The sequence below is a fragment of the Petaurus breviceps genome, unplaced genomic scaffold (assembly GCF_028583685.1).
Source record: "Petaurus breviceps papuanus isolate PSGF00001 unplaced genomic scaffold, PetGlider_PUasm1.0 90849, whole genome shotgun sequence".
NCBI lineage: Eukaryota > Metazoa > Chordata > Mammalia > Diprotodontia > Petauridae > Petaurus > Petaurus breviceps.
Genome location: NW_027187361.1, coordinates 22,453,959 through 22,471,630, shown reverse-complemented (window position 1 = coordinate 22,471,630; position 17,672 = coordinate 22,453,959). Strand labels below are relative to the sequence as shown.

The following is a 17,672-nucleotide window of genomic DNA, read 5'->3' as shown; positions in this document are numbered from 1 at the left end:
CTTCTAAGACTCAAACAGTTTTTTGATTTGTTTGGTTTTTCCCTAAGAAGGAATACAGGAAGGGTGTATGTGGGAAGAGGGTATGAGGCAGTAAAGTTGGAATGTGTAAGCACCCACACAAAACAGTAGAGATGCAAGAATCGTGAATAATACGTGGAATAAAGGGCGCGTGAAGGAAACCATGCACTTCAAAGCAGGAGTTTACTGTAAAGCTTACAAGACATCCTATCTCACAGGCAGGTGACAAAACATCCCAAAACAAACCCAATTTGTTCTTCTGCTCTAGCCTGAAAGATACATGCAGATTTGTAACCTGTGACTCATGCCAAAACAGTTAACAAAAAGCAAGGGCAATGCACAATAAAGTGAGATCAACAGATACTCTTACTTTCTGGAGATTTAATTCTAATCATCCATCCCTACATGATCTCTAAAAAACACGTGACTTCAATACAGAGTACCTGCACCACTAACTCTTGATAATCTTTGATGAACAAAACTATCCATTTTTGTACTAAATCTGAGTCTAAGATAGTTGATAATACAGCACACCAAGAGGAAGGAGAAACAAAAAATAATAGAATGACAGAAAACCGACCTGGGTATATACCTGGTTTTCATATATGTCTCGTGATGTGACTGCCTGTTGGCAATATTCAGGGCAGCTAGGTGAATCAAGTGGATGGAGAGCTGGGCCTGGAATTAGGAAAGACTCATCTCCCTAAGTTCAAATCCAGCCTCAGATGCTTACTGACTGTGTAACCCTGGGCAAGTCACTTAACCCGGTATCCTCATCTGCAAAATGAGCTGGAGAAGGAAACAGAAAACCACTCCAGTACCTTTGCCAAGAAAACCCCAAGAGGGGGTCAGTCACAAAGAGTCAGATACGACTGAAATGAATGAACAACAATGTATATTCTTCCCCTGCTTCGTTTTTCTTGTCTGGACTACGAGGTAAACTTTTGAATGATTAGGGAAGTCACTGTGAAGTCCCCAAAGTATTCTAGGTCTTCATGTCATCAGCGTAAGGTTATCTGTAAACAAGGGCTTTTCAGACGCTTAAGCAGTCAAATCACTCTTCTGCTGAAAAACTGCCCCATCTATCTCCCATGACACTGCAGCATCTGATGCCAGCCCATCCTTCTAGACACTAGTTCCCTCCCTGGGTTTTAGGGACACTTCTGTCCTTGGATTCTCCCCACAGCTCAAACAGTCATTCTCATTGATCTCCTTTGCTGCATCAAAAGCCATGCCCCATTCCTTTCATGGGGGTCCGTCCCCATGGTCCTATCTAGGGCCCACTCCTCTCTTCCCTGGACATTCTCTGAACGATCTCATTAACTCTCACAGAATCAGCTACCGACTCTGTGCAGACAACTCCAGGTCTACATATTCAGCCCTAGGCTCCCTACTGTATTTTAGTCCCATACAATCAAACTCTTCCTGGACATTTCCACGTGGGTGTCCCCTAGACTTCCCAAGCTCAACATGTGCAAAGCAGAATTTGACACCGTTGCCCACCTCCACCTCTGCACTGTGCCCCCCTCAAACCTCCCCTCTCTCTACTAAGGCAGCACCAGTCGTTCCAGTCACTGAGGCTCAGAACCCAGGTCATCCTCAACTGGTCCCTTTGTCACTCACCCCACTGATTACCAAGTCTTGTCAATGCTGCCTCCACAATCCTTCTCTTCTGTGCATTTATTCCTCTTTTTTTCCTGATCTTCCTGAATCCTTACTGGGTTCTCTCTGAAATCATCTCTCATTTATGTATGTATGTGTGTGCGTATGAATGCACTTGGGGGAAGGTACATGCATGGGTGTAAGCATCTTGTTGCACATAGCCATTTTCACATTCCCTCCCATTAGACTGTGAGCTCCTTAAGAGCAGGCATTCTTCTGCCTTCTTTGTAACCACAGTACTTAGCACAGTGCCTGGCACACAGAAGGCATTTAATAAGTGCTTGTGGATTTGCATGGCCATCACCTTGGTTTAAGCCCTTCTTAGAATACTGCAATATCATCCTAATGAGTCTCCAAGCAATACTCCATACAGTTACTAAACTGACATTCCTGAAACAAAGATTAATCCATGTCACTTCCCTGATAAGATAAAACTTTTTTTGCTGGCTTTGAAAGCCCTTTGTGGTATGGCTCCAGCCTATCTTCCCAGGCTTATTACACATCACTTCCAACAAAAGTGGTCTGCTTGCTATTCCCAGTATGTGACGCTCCATCTCCCATCTGTGTGTCCTGGTCATGGCCAACATATACTTCCTCACTTGCACCTCACAGAAGTCTCCCTAGAAAGCTCAGTTCAAGTGCTACCTGATAAAGGAATCCTATACTGATCTTCAATTGTACACTCTGCCCAGAAGAGAAGCTGTATGTATTTTTCCCCCAATACAAACAAAACATGAACTCTTTGAGGGCAGAGACTGCTTATTTTCTGCCTGTGTACCCCCACCCTCTGGCAGAGTACCTGGCATATAACTGAGACTTAATAAATGCCTGTTGAAGGAGTGAATCAATGTCCTCATCTTTTCAGTGTTTAAACAGGCTGAGTTGGAGTAGTTTCTGTATTCACATCTTTTCATCTTTTTTTAATACTGACGTTGATTTTGTTCTATGATCTGGTTGCACACAGGAGCTGTTTATGAAATGACTCTCACATAAACCATTAAACTCCTTGTCTGTTTGGCTCTGTCTCAAACCACCTTATACTTTTATTTGCATTTATTCTTAAATTTATTTTATCTGCATATGCATAAACACACATACATAGTCTTGTTGTCTCCTACATTAGAATTATAAGTAAAGTCAAGAAAGGTTTCCCACTGAAAGTAACATGAACTGATCCTTGAAGGAACCTAGGAATTCTAGAAGGAAATATAAAGTATAAAGTTCATTTCAAGCAAAAACGACAATCTGTGCAAAGGTATAAAGGTAGGAGAAAAAATGCTGAGCTTGCTATTTTCACTGTGGAAGTAAAATAGGGAACTAAGGATAATTTTATATTTTTAGTTATTTTGTGGGTTGCCACAACCATGATTTAGGTAGGCTGGGCCTATATTTTTAGCTAGACTAGGACAATTTTTCTAATTTAATATAACCCAGCAGAAGATATTGCTAGGATGGTTTTCAAGAACCTAGCAGTTATATCTAAGCCCCAATGAAGCAACGGAGAAAGATTTTTGTTACAGGAATTTAGTAAGTGCCTACTACTACAAATGGAGATAATATAATTCCTAATTATTTCTTCATTTGACCACAATGGAATGTCTAGTTAATTTTACATAATTTTGCCAAACAGAGGCTAAAGATCAGACAGCTAGAATAAACCATCATTTAACAGGTGTATATACACTACTAAACGAGTAGATGGTTAACCACAGAATATATATGGAAAGTCAACACAAGGTACCGGTTTAAAATAGGAAAGTTTATCACTGGAAGAGTATTAGATAAACTGAAGGACCTTAGTCACTGAGTAAAGAAGTCCTCTTTGACAAAACAGCTGGGGAATTTAGAAAACAGTCCGAGAGACACTGGGTTCAGAACAGCACGTGAGTCCTAAACTCCCATCTCCTCGGCACTCCCTGCTCCAAGCGCCCCTCTCGCCCTGTGATTAGAAAGAGGAGAGGGTGCACTGCGGAGCTCCCCGCCCCCCCAGATCCTCTGCCACTTCAGGAGAGTAACCTGAGGTTCACCTCATCATTTTCCACCCAGCTACTTTCTAGAAACTCCTCATTCAGCAGGATGAAACCAACTCTGAAACTCACACTTCCTCTGCCCCTGGGGTCCCTCCCTCCCTCCCTCTGGAGACAGTGGGGGGAGCGCCCCCCAGATCCAGTTTGAGGAAGGCACCCCAGGGATTTCTTTTGGCAATTCCCACCCGGCTAACTTCCTAGATCTCATGATCTTCAGCAACTTGTAACTCTGCAATATGAAATCGACTCTGAAACTCTCATTTCCCACCCTGGATACAGGGCTTCATCATGCCTCCTCAACTGGTAATCTCTCCTCTCCCCTACAGGCTTTTCATTTCTTTTTAATGGGCTGTCTTCTCCCACTGGAAGGCCAGGCACTGCCTTAAGCCTTTCTCTGTGATCACCAAATGCTGACCACAGTGCCTGGCACATAGTAAATGCTGTATGTATATTAACTACAGACTCTTTGATGTCCCACCATATACGCCCACGAGTTCCAAATGGCTACATGACCTAGAAGCAGAGAAGTAGGCAAGGAGACACCTTCCAAACTGCAGATATGTAAAGAGTTCATGACCAAGTAAAGGAGAGGATCATAGCAGACAAAATGAATGCAGCTCGATCAATGCTGAACTGGAATTATATAGTAAACCAAGAAAAAAGTTTGTTTTGGAAATTTCCCTGAAAAAGTCTTATATCTAAGAGATTCAGGGAATTAATCTAAATATATAAGGACAGCAGACATTTCACAATAGATAAATGGTCAAAGAATATAACAATCATTTGAAAAAGAAGACAAACTATCAATAACCATGAAAGATGGTTCAAATCATTAAGAGAAATGCAAATTAAAACTGATTTTCACCTCCCAACCATCAGAATGGCAAAGATTTAAAAAAAAATTAAAGTGATGATTGTTAGAAAGACATGGCATGAAGAAACTATTAGCATACTGCTAGTGGCAATGTGAATTTTCCCAAGCATTCTGGAAAGAAATTTGGAACTATCACCCAAAGTCACTACTGAACTTTATCCAGCAATACCATTACAGATAAATACCCGAAGGAAATTAAAATAAACAAAAAAATTTATAGCAGCACTCTGATTCTAACAAAGAATTGGAAACAAGTGAATTCCTATCCAATGGAATGACTGAACAAATTATGGTACATGAAGGGAATAAAATTGTTCTATAATAAATGAAAGGGAGAGATTCAGAGAAACCCCCCAAAAGATCTGCATGAATTGATACAAGGTGGAGTAAGCAGAAGCAAAGGAACAATTCATGCTACTCCAATATTATAGAAGAAAACAATTTTTGAAAAATCCAAAAACTCTGATTAATCAATCTAACCACCAGTCACTCCAGAAGACTGATAATGAGTCATGTGTCTCACTTCCTGAAAGAGAGGTGACGGACTCAAGATACATGATGAGACACGGCCAACATATGAGTCTATCTTACCAGACTACATTTACTTGTTTTAAAGGAGGGCTTTCTTTCTCTCTCTCTATTTTTTTGGTGAGGGCAGGGAGTAACAAAGTGAGTAATGAGGAAAGAAATACAAAGGAAAACCAGAATTAGCAACCATGATGCCAAAGACAGAGGGCAAAGGAAACATTTAAAAATGCCCCGAAGAAAAGCCTCAGAAGAGGATACGGACAAGCAAGGTCATTAACTTAGCATAGGAAGCATCCCAAAGTCTCAGTGCAGCTTTAACCTCTAAGAGCTTAATACTGCAAGAAGGCCTTTGAGACGTCCTACATGTTCAAGAAAACAGGTTGCACAGAGATTCAGAGTATAACAGAGGTTCCTGTTTTTATGTTCTCTGTACAAGGAAATGGTCATTTTTGTTGAAGTTTCTCAAGTTCATAATTCAAATATTTAAAGGAAATAAGAAAAAGAAAGTTGACACTAAATATACTGGTTAAAAAATAGCAGTTACCAATGCAAGAACAAATTGCAAAAGCAATCAAGCATAGTGGGCATAGTACTTGAAAAAACAAAAAAATGCTTGGAAAACAGAAAAGCAGCCTGGTAGAAATTATGTTTAGTCCAAAACGTTCCACCGTATACTACAATGAACCCTAAATGAATGTATGATCTAAAAAGCTCATATTGTAAACAAAGTAGAGAAGAAAGAGATGCCTTTCATGATTATGGTTAGGGGAACAAGTCTTACCTAACCAAGGAGGAAAGACGATCATAAAAGATAAAATGAACAATTCCGATGACATACGATTGAAAAGCTTCTGGCCAAGCTAAGTGATATATACCCTTTGATCCAGTAATCCCACAGCTAGGTCTGTGTCCCAAAGGGGTTGGGGGGGGGGGAGGGGGCGTATTTTTAGCAGCTGTTTTTATGGCAACTAAGAATCAGAAACTGAGGGGATGGCTATCAGCTGGTGAATGATTGTGATGATCAGGGTGACTTCAGAAAAACCTGGGCTTCCATGAAGTCAGACAAAGAGACGTGAGCAGAACCAGGAGAACACGGTGTGTGGGAACAGCTAAATCATGCTGTGAATGACTTAGCCATTCTCAGCAATACAATGATCCAAGGCAATCTCAAAAGACTCGTGATGAAAAATGCCATCCACCTCCAGAGAAAGAACCGAAGTCAGCTGAATTCAGACCAAAGCATACTACTTTTTACTTTCTTTTTTGTTTGTTTGTTTGAGTTTTCTTGCACAAAATGACCAATTATGGGAATGTTTTACAGGATTACACATATCTTACAGTTTCAGGGAACAGGGAGAGATGGGAGGAAGGGACAGAATTTGGAACTCAAAATAAACAAACTAAAAGAATGTTAAAAATTGTCTTTACATGTAATTGTGCGAAAAATAAAATATTATTTTTTAAATCAGAAAGGAAACAATTAGGGGAAAAAAACCTTGATGAAAATTCCTCTGATTATGGCATAACAACTAAGATATGCAGAAATATTCACAAAAACTTATACAAATATATGAACCATCCCAATAGATAAATAGTATAAGCTATTTAACGTGCAGTTTTCAAATGAAGAAATGCAAACTTTCAATCACTATGAGGGAAAAATGTTGCAAATAACAAATAAGAGAAATAAAACTTTTAAAAATTCAGAGGCTGCACCTCACACCCATCAGATTGTTTAAAAATGACAAAAGAATAAATTGGTGATAACTATTGGGGAAGCTGTAAGACCTCAAGAACACAGGTACACTGGGGCGGCCAGGTAGCACAGCGAGTAAGAGCACCGGCTCCAGTGTTGAGAAGACCTGGAGATCGAATCCCGGGCTCAGACACTTAGCACCCACCCAGAAACACCTGGCCATGTAACCTTGAGCAAGTTACTTAACCCCAATTGCTTAGGGGCGGCCAGGTGGCTCAGCAAGTAAGAGCACCGGCTCCAGTGTCGGGATGACCTGGGGATCAAATCTGGGCTCTGATACTTAGCACCCACCCAGAAATAACTGGCCGTGTAACCTTGAGCAAGTTACTTAACCCCAACTGCTTAAAAAAAAACAAACAAAAAAACACAGGTACACCGTCGGCAGCGTTGTGAAGTGGTTCAACCGTTTACAGAAAATGATTTGGGATCATCTCTCAAAACCCACTAAAACAAGCCAACAAAGCTTAAAAAACGAACAACCCACTAACACATACACACCCTAGGACCCAGCAGCAATAATACACTCCTGGGCATATACTGCCAGAGGGACCCAAGAGGGAAGAAAAAAAGCACAAAAATGTTTAAATCAGTTCTTTTCTGTGGTGGCAAAGATCTGATCAGCCGCTTCCTCATCACCCTCTGCCTCTCTGACTGAAGCCATGAAACCTCAAACCTCCACTTGACGGGGGACCTCGGCTCGGATATCTTACTTCTCACCCAGTGAACAACTATGGGACTTCTCAGACTTCTCTACCATGCCTGTGCATGAGGCACTACCAGACAGCCTTTGGTGGGCTGGTCTTTCCCCATTAGATTATAAGCTCCAGGCAGCTAGGGGGTATAAGTGGATAGAGCACCAGTCCTAAGTCTGGTGGCAAATCCTGCTTCCAACACTTAGTAGCTATGTAACCCTGGGCAAGTCACTTAACCTTGATTGCCTCAAATTAAAAAAAAAAAATTATAAGCTCCTTAGGGGTGCTGTCTTTTTCCCAACATTTATATCCCCAGAACTTAGGACTGTACATGGCACACATTGGGAGCTTAACATGTATTTACTGATAATTGAACTTATTTAGTTTGATATATAAAGTTCTTTGAAATACAACACTAACAGTTCGTAATTTCTTAAATGATGCTTTTTCTTGTTCTTTTATTTTACATGTTTGTATTTAAGGTCTTAAAAAATTAAATAAAAATTTTAAAGAAAGTCAATATAAAATAACAGAAAAAAAATTATACCCCATTGTTATCTTTAAATATTGACTAAACTACAGAAACATGAAAAGATTTCACTGGGCTATCAAACAAATTCAAGAATGTTATTTGCTATTTTGTTTAAAAGAAAACTATGTACAAAACCACTTATGCCTGTTCAAAAATATGACTATGTTAATATCAGAACTCTCTGCTTGTTCACTTAGCATCGTGTCCATTTTCCATAATTATCATGCAATTTATTTTCAGCAGTACTCAAACACGTATTACCTATTACAAATATTACTTACACACAAACACGATGGCATACCCCACACACCCATACAAGAACAAACTCGTCTCTGTAATACGTCTCTACCACCCTCTATTGGAGAAGAGAGGTATCATTACTCCTGTCTTCTAGGACTTGTGCTTGGGCCACTTTCTTTTCTATATTCCATTAAATGTAGAAAGCTTTGACACATGGGCAGTTATGGTGATAATTATGCTAATGAAACAGTGCTGACACTTAACCAATGTGGAAAAACCACACATGAATTCCATTTTGCCTGGGAACGTGTATTTATACTGACATTCAATCAATCTACAGGCACTTACTGTGTCTATTATGGGCCAGGTACTGTGCAAGGTGGTAGAAATCTAAAGGAGAAAACGGAATGGTCCCTGATTTCAAGGAACTTTCACTATATATAAGCTCCTAAAAATGCCCAATGTTTCAAACAAACCAATGAAGCCAGATTACCTATACTGATCTCAGAAAAAAAAATGGGGCTAGTTTTCTTCCATATTATAGAAATCATCCCCTTGGGCTACAGACATAGCAAAAAGAAAATTATATCAAAAAAGAATGTATGTAAAGTGAGTAATATTATCAACAAGAAGTTGGACTCCATATTAAGTTACTTGCTTGTCCATAAGCATTAATTTTTTCCTAGATTAAGGCAATTCCTTCATGAAGAAAAATAAGCAATTTTTTACTTTACAGAAATGTAGACATTCACAGCTATAAAGCTTATTAAGCCAAGTTATTTTGGATTAACAACTTGAAAACCTAGGTTCAAAAAATGATACCAAAAGCATAAGAACAGCTGTGATGAATATGTTAACAGTTCTTCCAGCTGCCCCCTCCTAAGCTACCCTGCACTCATGTTTGGAAGGCACTCCTCTCAATCTTCTTCTCCTTAGCCTAGACTCCTATCTCTGTGAAGCCTTTACAGACCTCCCTAGATGTCTATTTCTGTCTGTCCCTCTTCAAATCACCTTGTATTTACTTATTGGTGTATATGCTGTGATCGATCCCCAGTGGCTGCTGGGTGGATGCTCCTAGACGTGTGACCCAGAGCAAGCATCTGTAAAAGGGGGATAATAATAGCTCCTATCTCCAAGGATGGCTGAAAGGATAAAACGTGATCATATTTATAAAGCAAACCTTAATGCTCTACGTAAATTCTAGCTATGATGATGATGATGATCTCTTTTAGAGCTTAGACAGCCTTTTTGTCTTTGTATTTCTACCACATACTTCAGGGATTTGCAACAGCAGCTGCTTAGTAAATGTCTGTTGAATTAAAATGAACTCTTCAGCATGGGATACTTCTCCCACTTTCCATAAAATACTGGTTTTAGAAGTGATGAAATACTTTCAAGATTCTCAAATAACTAATAAAGCTCTGAATTTAAATATTTACATCTAGCAAAGTCATAACAATGCTATGTATCAGTATTTCACAAAGGAATTGGGATTTTTGGATGAATATCACTTTCAAACTATTTTTAGCAAAAGATCTACGTATCTTAACAGCTCAAGTTTTATATGGTACTTAGAAGAGTATCATTTACAGAGTAAACATTAAGAACTCTGAATGTCTTATTATTATAGCAAAAACCTGGTTTCCTTGATAACATTTTAAATTTGACAGAAACTTCATCTCTTTCCTATCTAATTTTTTATATAGATGACATAAAGCAATGATGCACATGAATACCCTGGTGGAAAGATTATCTTGTAAAACATTTCTAGCCACGATGACCCCTTATCCATGGGCATATGGAGAAGGGGCGCCATGCTTTCACAGACAAAGGTAGTTGAGAACTGTAACAAATGAGCTTCTGTGTGAGTAACTGGTTCTAACCAGGAGCTTCTAAGGTACAGTCTAATAATAACTCGGACAGTGATTTGCTATCGTGCTTCACCATTAAGACTTTGGTCTAACTTCCAATTTTAGAAACTAAGAAACTTGAAGAGAATGTGTGTTGGGAGAAGAAGGAAGACCTGAGTGTACGATTTCCATTCCTTTTTTCAGGCTTTACATACCAGGGATGTTCTGGTAAATGTTTAACAATCAGTTCTCTGAAAACACGACATGCTTTTATATTTAAATTGCATTAACATCTTCTCTGCCATTTCAAGTCTAGACAATCAGTAAAACAGTGTATCAAGCCCTTACTTGCAGCATTGGCTACTTTCAGAAGTACAAATACTCACACTGAAAATTGAAATGGGTTCTAGTAAAGTGGTAGGAACTGGCCCCAGCACACCCCTGCTTTGTACCAATCTAGAGATGACAATCACGAAGTAACGGGGGGAAGTATTCGCACTAATTCCAGATCATTTTCGTTCCACGTCGCCAATACCGACACATGAACGTTCTTCACTGAATAAAGCAGCGTCAGTTTGGGTCTCCCACTTTCTGAGCAGACTGTGTTTCACCTGTCCGTGCACTCCTATGTTCCCAATGCCTCCCAGACACTGACATACGAATGTTGGGATAATCCTTCAAACTCATGTCCAAAACAGAACATACCTGCCCATCAAACTTAATCCCCATGTTGATATATCGGATGTTTTTTCTCTTCCCCATCTCTCAGTCAGAAATAACAAGTCCTCTCGATTCTATTTCCACATTTTGCCCACCAATCTATCCTCTAAATAACTGCCAGCATAATATCTCTAAAGCACAAAAAGTCAAAGCACGTCACTCCATCATTCACTGAACTCCAGTGGCTCCCCACCATCTTCCGGCTCAAACACGTCCCTACTTGGCATGCAGTGCTTTTCGCAAGTCAGCTCCAGCTTCCTTTCTTCATTATCCTTCACGCGCTCTGCAATCCACTCAAAGCCTACGTGTTGGTGTTCCCGTCTCCATGACTAGGCGTGATGTCCATCCCCATCTCCCCCCAACTTGGGGCACATTCTTCCTTATCTCTATCTCCGACTCCATCAAAACTAAGTCAAGCACCTCGTTCTGCATGAGGCCTTTCTGGTCCTGCTCCCTCCCTCTCTTTACTGTCTTGTGCCTATGTAAATACACTTTATATGTGTGTGTGTGCATACACACATATGCACACACACACATACACAAAAGTCCTATATATACAACATCTCCTATGATGAAGGGCAAGCTCCCTGAGGGTAGAGATTGCGTGTGTGTGTGTGTGTGTGTGTGTGTGAGTGAGCGCTCGCATCTCTTTAACTTGCTAAAGTTATGAATGACTGATACATGCTACACTATCAACAAGCCAGGCTCTTTCCTCTCTCTGCACAACATGCCTTGGCTTATGTTAATCCTCTGACATCCTTGGTCCATTGTTCATCCTTCCTCCTCCCTCAAATCCAGTTCACCTGCCTTAGGTTCGTGCTATACTCAATTATGTACTGCTGTTATGATATAGTGTTATATATCTAAGCAAAGTATTACTGCCCTCGTGCATGAAGGCCAGGATCATGCCAAATCTCAAACTACTTCAGCCCTTGGCACAAGGCCTTATATGAAGAAGGCATTTTAAGAAATAGATGCTTACGGAATATTTCTTCAGTTTTCCAAGTAAAGGGCATTACTACCATTTAACTATAAAATCTCACATTCCTGGGAATTCAAATGGGACTTCAAAAATCTGATGGTCCAGGCCCCAGGTGATGTCTGGATTCCATCTGAAAGCAGCCCCAACAAGTAACCATTCAGACTGTGGGACAGCTCCCATGGGTGGGAACTCACTGTACCTCACAGGGTAATCCTTTCCATTTTTGAATTGTGATGCTAGCAATTTTTTTCTTTCCACTAAACCAAAATCTGCAATTTCAGAAATTACACAACACAATGGTCCTAATTCTGCTATCCAAGACCAAGCAGAGGAAGTTTACTCTCTCTTCCACATGAAGATTCATAGCTTATAGGAGCTGGAAGGAGCCTTGGAGCTCATCCAGTTCATCTTCCTCATTTTACAAAGGTGGTAACGACACATATTTCACCTTTTATTTGATACGAAAAAAAAATTGTTGTTTTTTTTTTTCATTTTGATCTTAAAAAAGTCAGCTGACCAACTCTACCCGTATCTGGCAACGCTGATAGGAAGTATATGAAAAAACTAGCTGAAATGACATGAATCAGAGGAATATGATGTAAGAAGGCCTTGGAAAGGTCTTAGTAAACATGGAGGGAGTTCTTTTTGTTTCAGAACGCTGGTAATCTAGGGACATTCTTTGATCTATAATAATCACTGAATGTATGAGATAAAAGTCACAACCAAAAAATAATGGCACCCAAGATAATTTTATAATGCCTAGGCTGACTGAAAGGAATGGCCTCTAATTTGGACAGCTCTAACTATTCATGTTTACCCAACACTTAAATAACCTGGTCTTGGAAATTTTCTTCCGACATTTTCTAGTGGGAATGAAAAAAAAGGGGAGGCTAAAAAATGTTTTGAACAAATTTAATAATTAAGTAAAGCAGTGTATAAGAAAAATAAAGCATTTATTCAAATAGCCATGCTAAGCATTCATATGAAACATTATCAATTGCTTAAAAACTGAGAAATCAGACAACCTTAAAATTGGAGGGACCTCAGAAATCATCTAGTCCAACACCTGCCTGAAGCACGAATCTCTCAGTTCCGAGGCACGTTTTATATGTGCCTCATCTACTTTCCAGGATATACTGAAAGCTATGTGGCCAGAAGCATGCTTGCTTAAGCTCATGAGGGAGAATAGAACAAGCAAAAAACTTCACCTTTCTGCAGAGGCCAAACACAGAAAATTTCATTTGACAAAGAATTCTTTTTTTAAAGTTCAGCAATTGATCGGTTTTAAATTTTAAATACTTATAAAAAGTTATGTCCAAGCTGATTCTGTTATAAAGAAAAAATTAAATGCAATGAACACAGCTCAGTATTCAGGAGTCAGGCCAGCTCAATTTTCATCCCGGGCTGGGTACTTCAGCAGGTGGGATTTTACAGACGTCAGTTAAATTCACTCGACCTCATTTTCCTTGATGGTAAAATGAGGTGAGGGGACAGGGAGAGGAGGAAGAGGGGTTGGATTAAATGATCTCCCAGGTCCCATCCAGATTTCAAATTCTGTACTCTATGGTTTTCATTTTTTCCCCCAGGAAATAAGTAATACCAGGTACTACTATAACAGTAATTATCTCACTTTACACAGTAGCTGTGCTCCTAGAAAGGGATATAAGTCAAATCATATGAGATATACTCAAGAAGCTTATTACTTAAAAGCCATAATATAGATCAAAGTGCTTTGAATATTATAAAGTACTATGCAAATGCGACATAGCATAATGACTGCTGTTGGTTACAATAACTGAACTCTGTGGTAAATGCTTTTTATAAAGTCAAGAATCTTTTTTCTGAGAAGATTATTCCCCCTTTATTTATCTTGTGAGTTTAGATTTTCCTATCCAGGCATTTGGTTCTTGTAGAGTATAGCACACCTGCACTGAATAAGAAACTCTGCCTGCCTACCCACTGAATAGCTGGCAGATGCCAGGCTCCCCAGTGGAAGAACGAGATGTGAGGCGCTAGAGCCACACGCACGTGCACATTCCTGCATTTCTCCCTTCCACCATGCAAGGAGGAGGCTGAAGAAACAACCAGATATTCAGGCCACAGAGAATTACATGTTGCAGAACCTGCTACCATCTCTAATTGTGAGGGAGCGGAGGGCTCTCGGGGTGTGCTAACATCTACAAGAGGAAGTTCCATGACTTGCAGCCAGAGCTAAGAAGTGCAAAGTAGGTGAGCATGTTTCTGCTCGTGGCTATTTTTTTTAAGAGCTCATATAAAGTCAATTAATTCTGAAAAAATATATTTTATACTAATAGCCATTTGATACAGTCTGTATAAAAATAAGCTCATTACACTAAATTTCCCAAATAATTACTACCAGTTTTACTTACATTCGGCTAGTTTCAATGTCGTCAGAGTGAGGTTCTCCTGGTGATCTATAAGATGGAAGCAAAAAACATTAAACAAAACATACTACTTTCTGAAATACCTAAATATAATTATTTTGGAAGATAACATTTCTCTAAAACAAATTTGGTAATACATTAAACTCTTTAGGTCACAACATACTACTAAAAGCCAAAATTTTCAAATTTATAATACATATTGAAAAAACTCAAACACATGGGAAAAATAAGAGGTTGCATAACTATAGATTTTTAAAATATAACTTATCTAATGAAAGTTAGTGTATTATCTTCCTAAGAATAGCATATGGAATCCTGTATTGGTATAAAGAATCAAAATCTGAGTAAGAAATGAAGATTATGCCTGGAGAACAAACATTTTTGCTAAAAATACACAACTGCAAAGTCTGCTAGGGTCAAGTCTTGACTAACAGCTCTTACAGGATGATTCACTTATGCATAACCCAAAACTGTAAGTCAGTCTAAAAGGAATCTCAGCTGATATGGTAAGTTATCAGCTAATAACAGTTTGACCATTCTTTTTTTAATTCTTATTGACTATTCAATATTAACATTACTTTGGTTTCCTTGTACATACACTAAGTAGCAGTGCCAGGAGATGCTATGAGCCAGAAGTAAACTTGAATGGTAAGAAAAACTCTATGTTGGATTCAAACTTTGCTGTAAATAGTTGAGAATTGTCCCTAGGTACAAAAATGGCCAACTGGTGGCTTTGTAGTATTCTGTCATATATTTTTATTTTACCTGGCTATATTCAGAAAGTCAAGTCTACTAAATCAACCTTTTCTAGTTCATTTCTAGACTGCATGAATCTTCCTTACCCTATATGTTGCTGTTAGAAAATAGGCTGAGTTCCAGGAAGTATATTCACTTTATTAGCAGTTTTAAACCATGTTACAGTATAGTAAACATTAATTTACAATACTTGCAAACTCAAAAAATTTTTTTTTAAAGCAAAGACTAAGTTTTCAAAGGGGCATCAAGTTTTGACCTAGGAATTAACCAGAAAAATGAGGAACTGAACTTCAAAATTTTAAAGACATCAGAAGAATCTTAAAATGAGAGCCACCAGAAAAAAGGAATTCTGCATTTTCCACTTTTCTTAAAACTATTTTAAAAATACCTCTTTAGTTGACTTTCAAAACTTTTGTTTTCCCTTGTTTGTTCATACTATTGCTAAGAGCAAGAATGCATAAATAGGTCCCAGTTCAAGAATTCATTTTAGGATCTTTCTACGGCAGTACTCAATTTTAGCTTCACTGAAAATCGCTTTGAGAACAAAACTGATGGCCAGCTGGAGGTGGCAGTGAGTTGGCTGTGACACATACACAAAAGTTTCACTCCACCCTCTCCCCCAGGGAGCAAGCAAATCCCCTTGGTGACACACCTGGTCTCCACCAGCCTTGTGGGCAAGAACCCCCAGATCGCTTCCACACTTGTGTCTCCCAGACAGAAGCGCTAAACACTGGTGATTACCCCATGTGCCAGCTGACTCATTTTTGAAAGTGCGACCCTCCAGCATCAGGTGTCATAGTGTAAGGAGGCAGAGCAGGCTTGCAAAACAAAAAATAAACCTGCTGGCACTAAGGGAAGAGAGGCAGATTAGAAGCTTGCAAACACTCAGGCAGCAGAACTTTCAAAATTAACAGGAAAGAGAAAGGAATAAAGGAAAAGGAGAGGACCCAGAGAGAACACAGAAAAGGGGAAAAAACTGCAAAGGTAGAAAGACACAAGCAAGGAGGGAAACAAGCCCAAGGCTTGGAAGCAAAGACACTGGAGTGCTGCGAGACGCGGCTCTTCTGGAAGACGAAGGAAGCCGGGTCAAACACCACCTAACAAGCACGCTCCGGTCTAGCTTTTCCCATTTCTCTTGGTTCTACTGAGGAAGGGGTGAGTGACAACTAAATAAAGCCACGAGGTGGTTCTGTGTAACTTGGTCTTGGAAACTGGCCATGTCACTCATTCATAAAATCAAAGTGAATTGCTCAATACCATTTATAAGAGAGGAACAATGTGGGGCGGCACCGGCCCTGGAGTCAGGAGGAGCTGAGTTCAAATCTGGCCTCAGACACTCGACACAATTACTAGCCTTGTGACCTTGGGCAAGTCACTTTAACCCCAACTGCCCTCCAAAAACCAAAAAAAAAAAAAAAAAAAAAAAAGACTAATTTAAAAGCAATTCAGACTGGGGAAAAGACAAAAAAGAGATGAGTAAGAAAGCAAGAACAGATTAATGCCAGTTTCAGAGACTTCGTTTAAATCTTTTAACTAAATGGTTATCCTGTATGTCTTTCTACTCAATTTTATAAATGCGATTGCTTTTAATTAAAAGAAAAGTGAGTATCCACAGAACAAATAGAAACTTTCCTTGTAAAAATTTAAATAAATGGTCTGAGTCAAACATATGTTAAGTGTCTAGCAGCCCAGCTTACATTACATTTTATAAATTAATTCTCTAACCCAGTAGCAAGAGAGGACAGGAAACAAAATGCAAATTTCCAAGTCAGGTCAACTTTCAAAAACTGGAATACCAAGCACCTTGCAATGATATTAAACAATATTCAATCAAACTGTTGTTTGTTCAATAGGATGCTATTTATCCTTTCATATGAAGTATTTACAATTGTTACAAGAGTACAACACAAAAGGACATTTGCACATATAGAGATGTGTGTATGTACGTATGTGTGTATACTCTCTCTCTCACACACACACACACACACACACACACACACACATTGTTTTTTTTACCAAACTTAGAAAATACGAACAAAGGAAAAAAATTACTTTTGGGGCACTCTTACTAAAAATGTTAAGTGAAAAATTATGAAAGATTCAAAAATAAAATTTAACAAAAAGCAAATTGTTTTAGCAACACAAAATCTCAGAGCAAACGCTCAGCTATAGCTTTCAGTCTTGATTTGGATTGCAGAAGGTGTGATCACAAGACACCCATTAATCTGAATGCTGCAGCATGAGCTGGCAAATTCAAACAGAGGCTCACTTGCAATAACACTGGGTGCAGGTCCTCCATCCTGCAAGCCTCTCCTTCTACCTCCACTGTAACTCTCTAGGAGAGAAGAGTACACTGGTTTTATTAAAGCTGTAACATTTGGAGAGTAGTGTTTCAATAAAAAGTTCACCCAATAAAAGGTACATTGTAAAGTTTAAATTTCTAATAAGCCTTCTAATATTATTTTCATAACATTCAGAATTAAATTTTTACCGAGGCATAAATCTGGAATTATTTCCTTACCAAAATACTTTGTTCTGTTGTTTAACCATACAGCCATAGTGATGGCTGCGACTGACATTTTTAGAGGGAAAAAGGTAGTCATTAAGTCAAATGTTAGGCCCAACAGTCA

General features: G+C 39.1%; 1 protein-coding gene across 2 annotated transcripts in view; it reads right to left on the bottom strand.

Moving 5' to 3' along the window:
- The window catches only part of UBE3A (ubiquitin protein ligase E3A), a 95,041-nt gene that overhangs the window by 46,636 nt on the left and 30,733 nt on the right, over positions 1-17,672 (bottom strand). The window contains exons 4-5 of one of the 2 annotated variants that reach the window (XM_069072954.1): positions 15,695-15,890; positions 14,272-14,316 (exon numbers count right to left, since the gene is read on the bottom strand). In XM_069072954.1, coding sequence (XP_068929055.1) covers positions 14,272-14,273 — 2 coding nt within the window. In that variant the 5' untranslated portion in view covers positions 14,274-14,316; positions 15,695-15,890. The remainder of the gene's footprint in view (positions 1-14,271; positions 14,317-15,694; positions 15,891-17,672) is intronic. The other variant, XM_069072953.1, reaches the window with a different exon arrangement.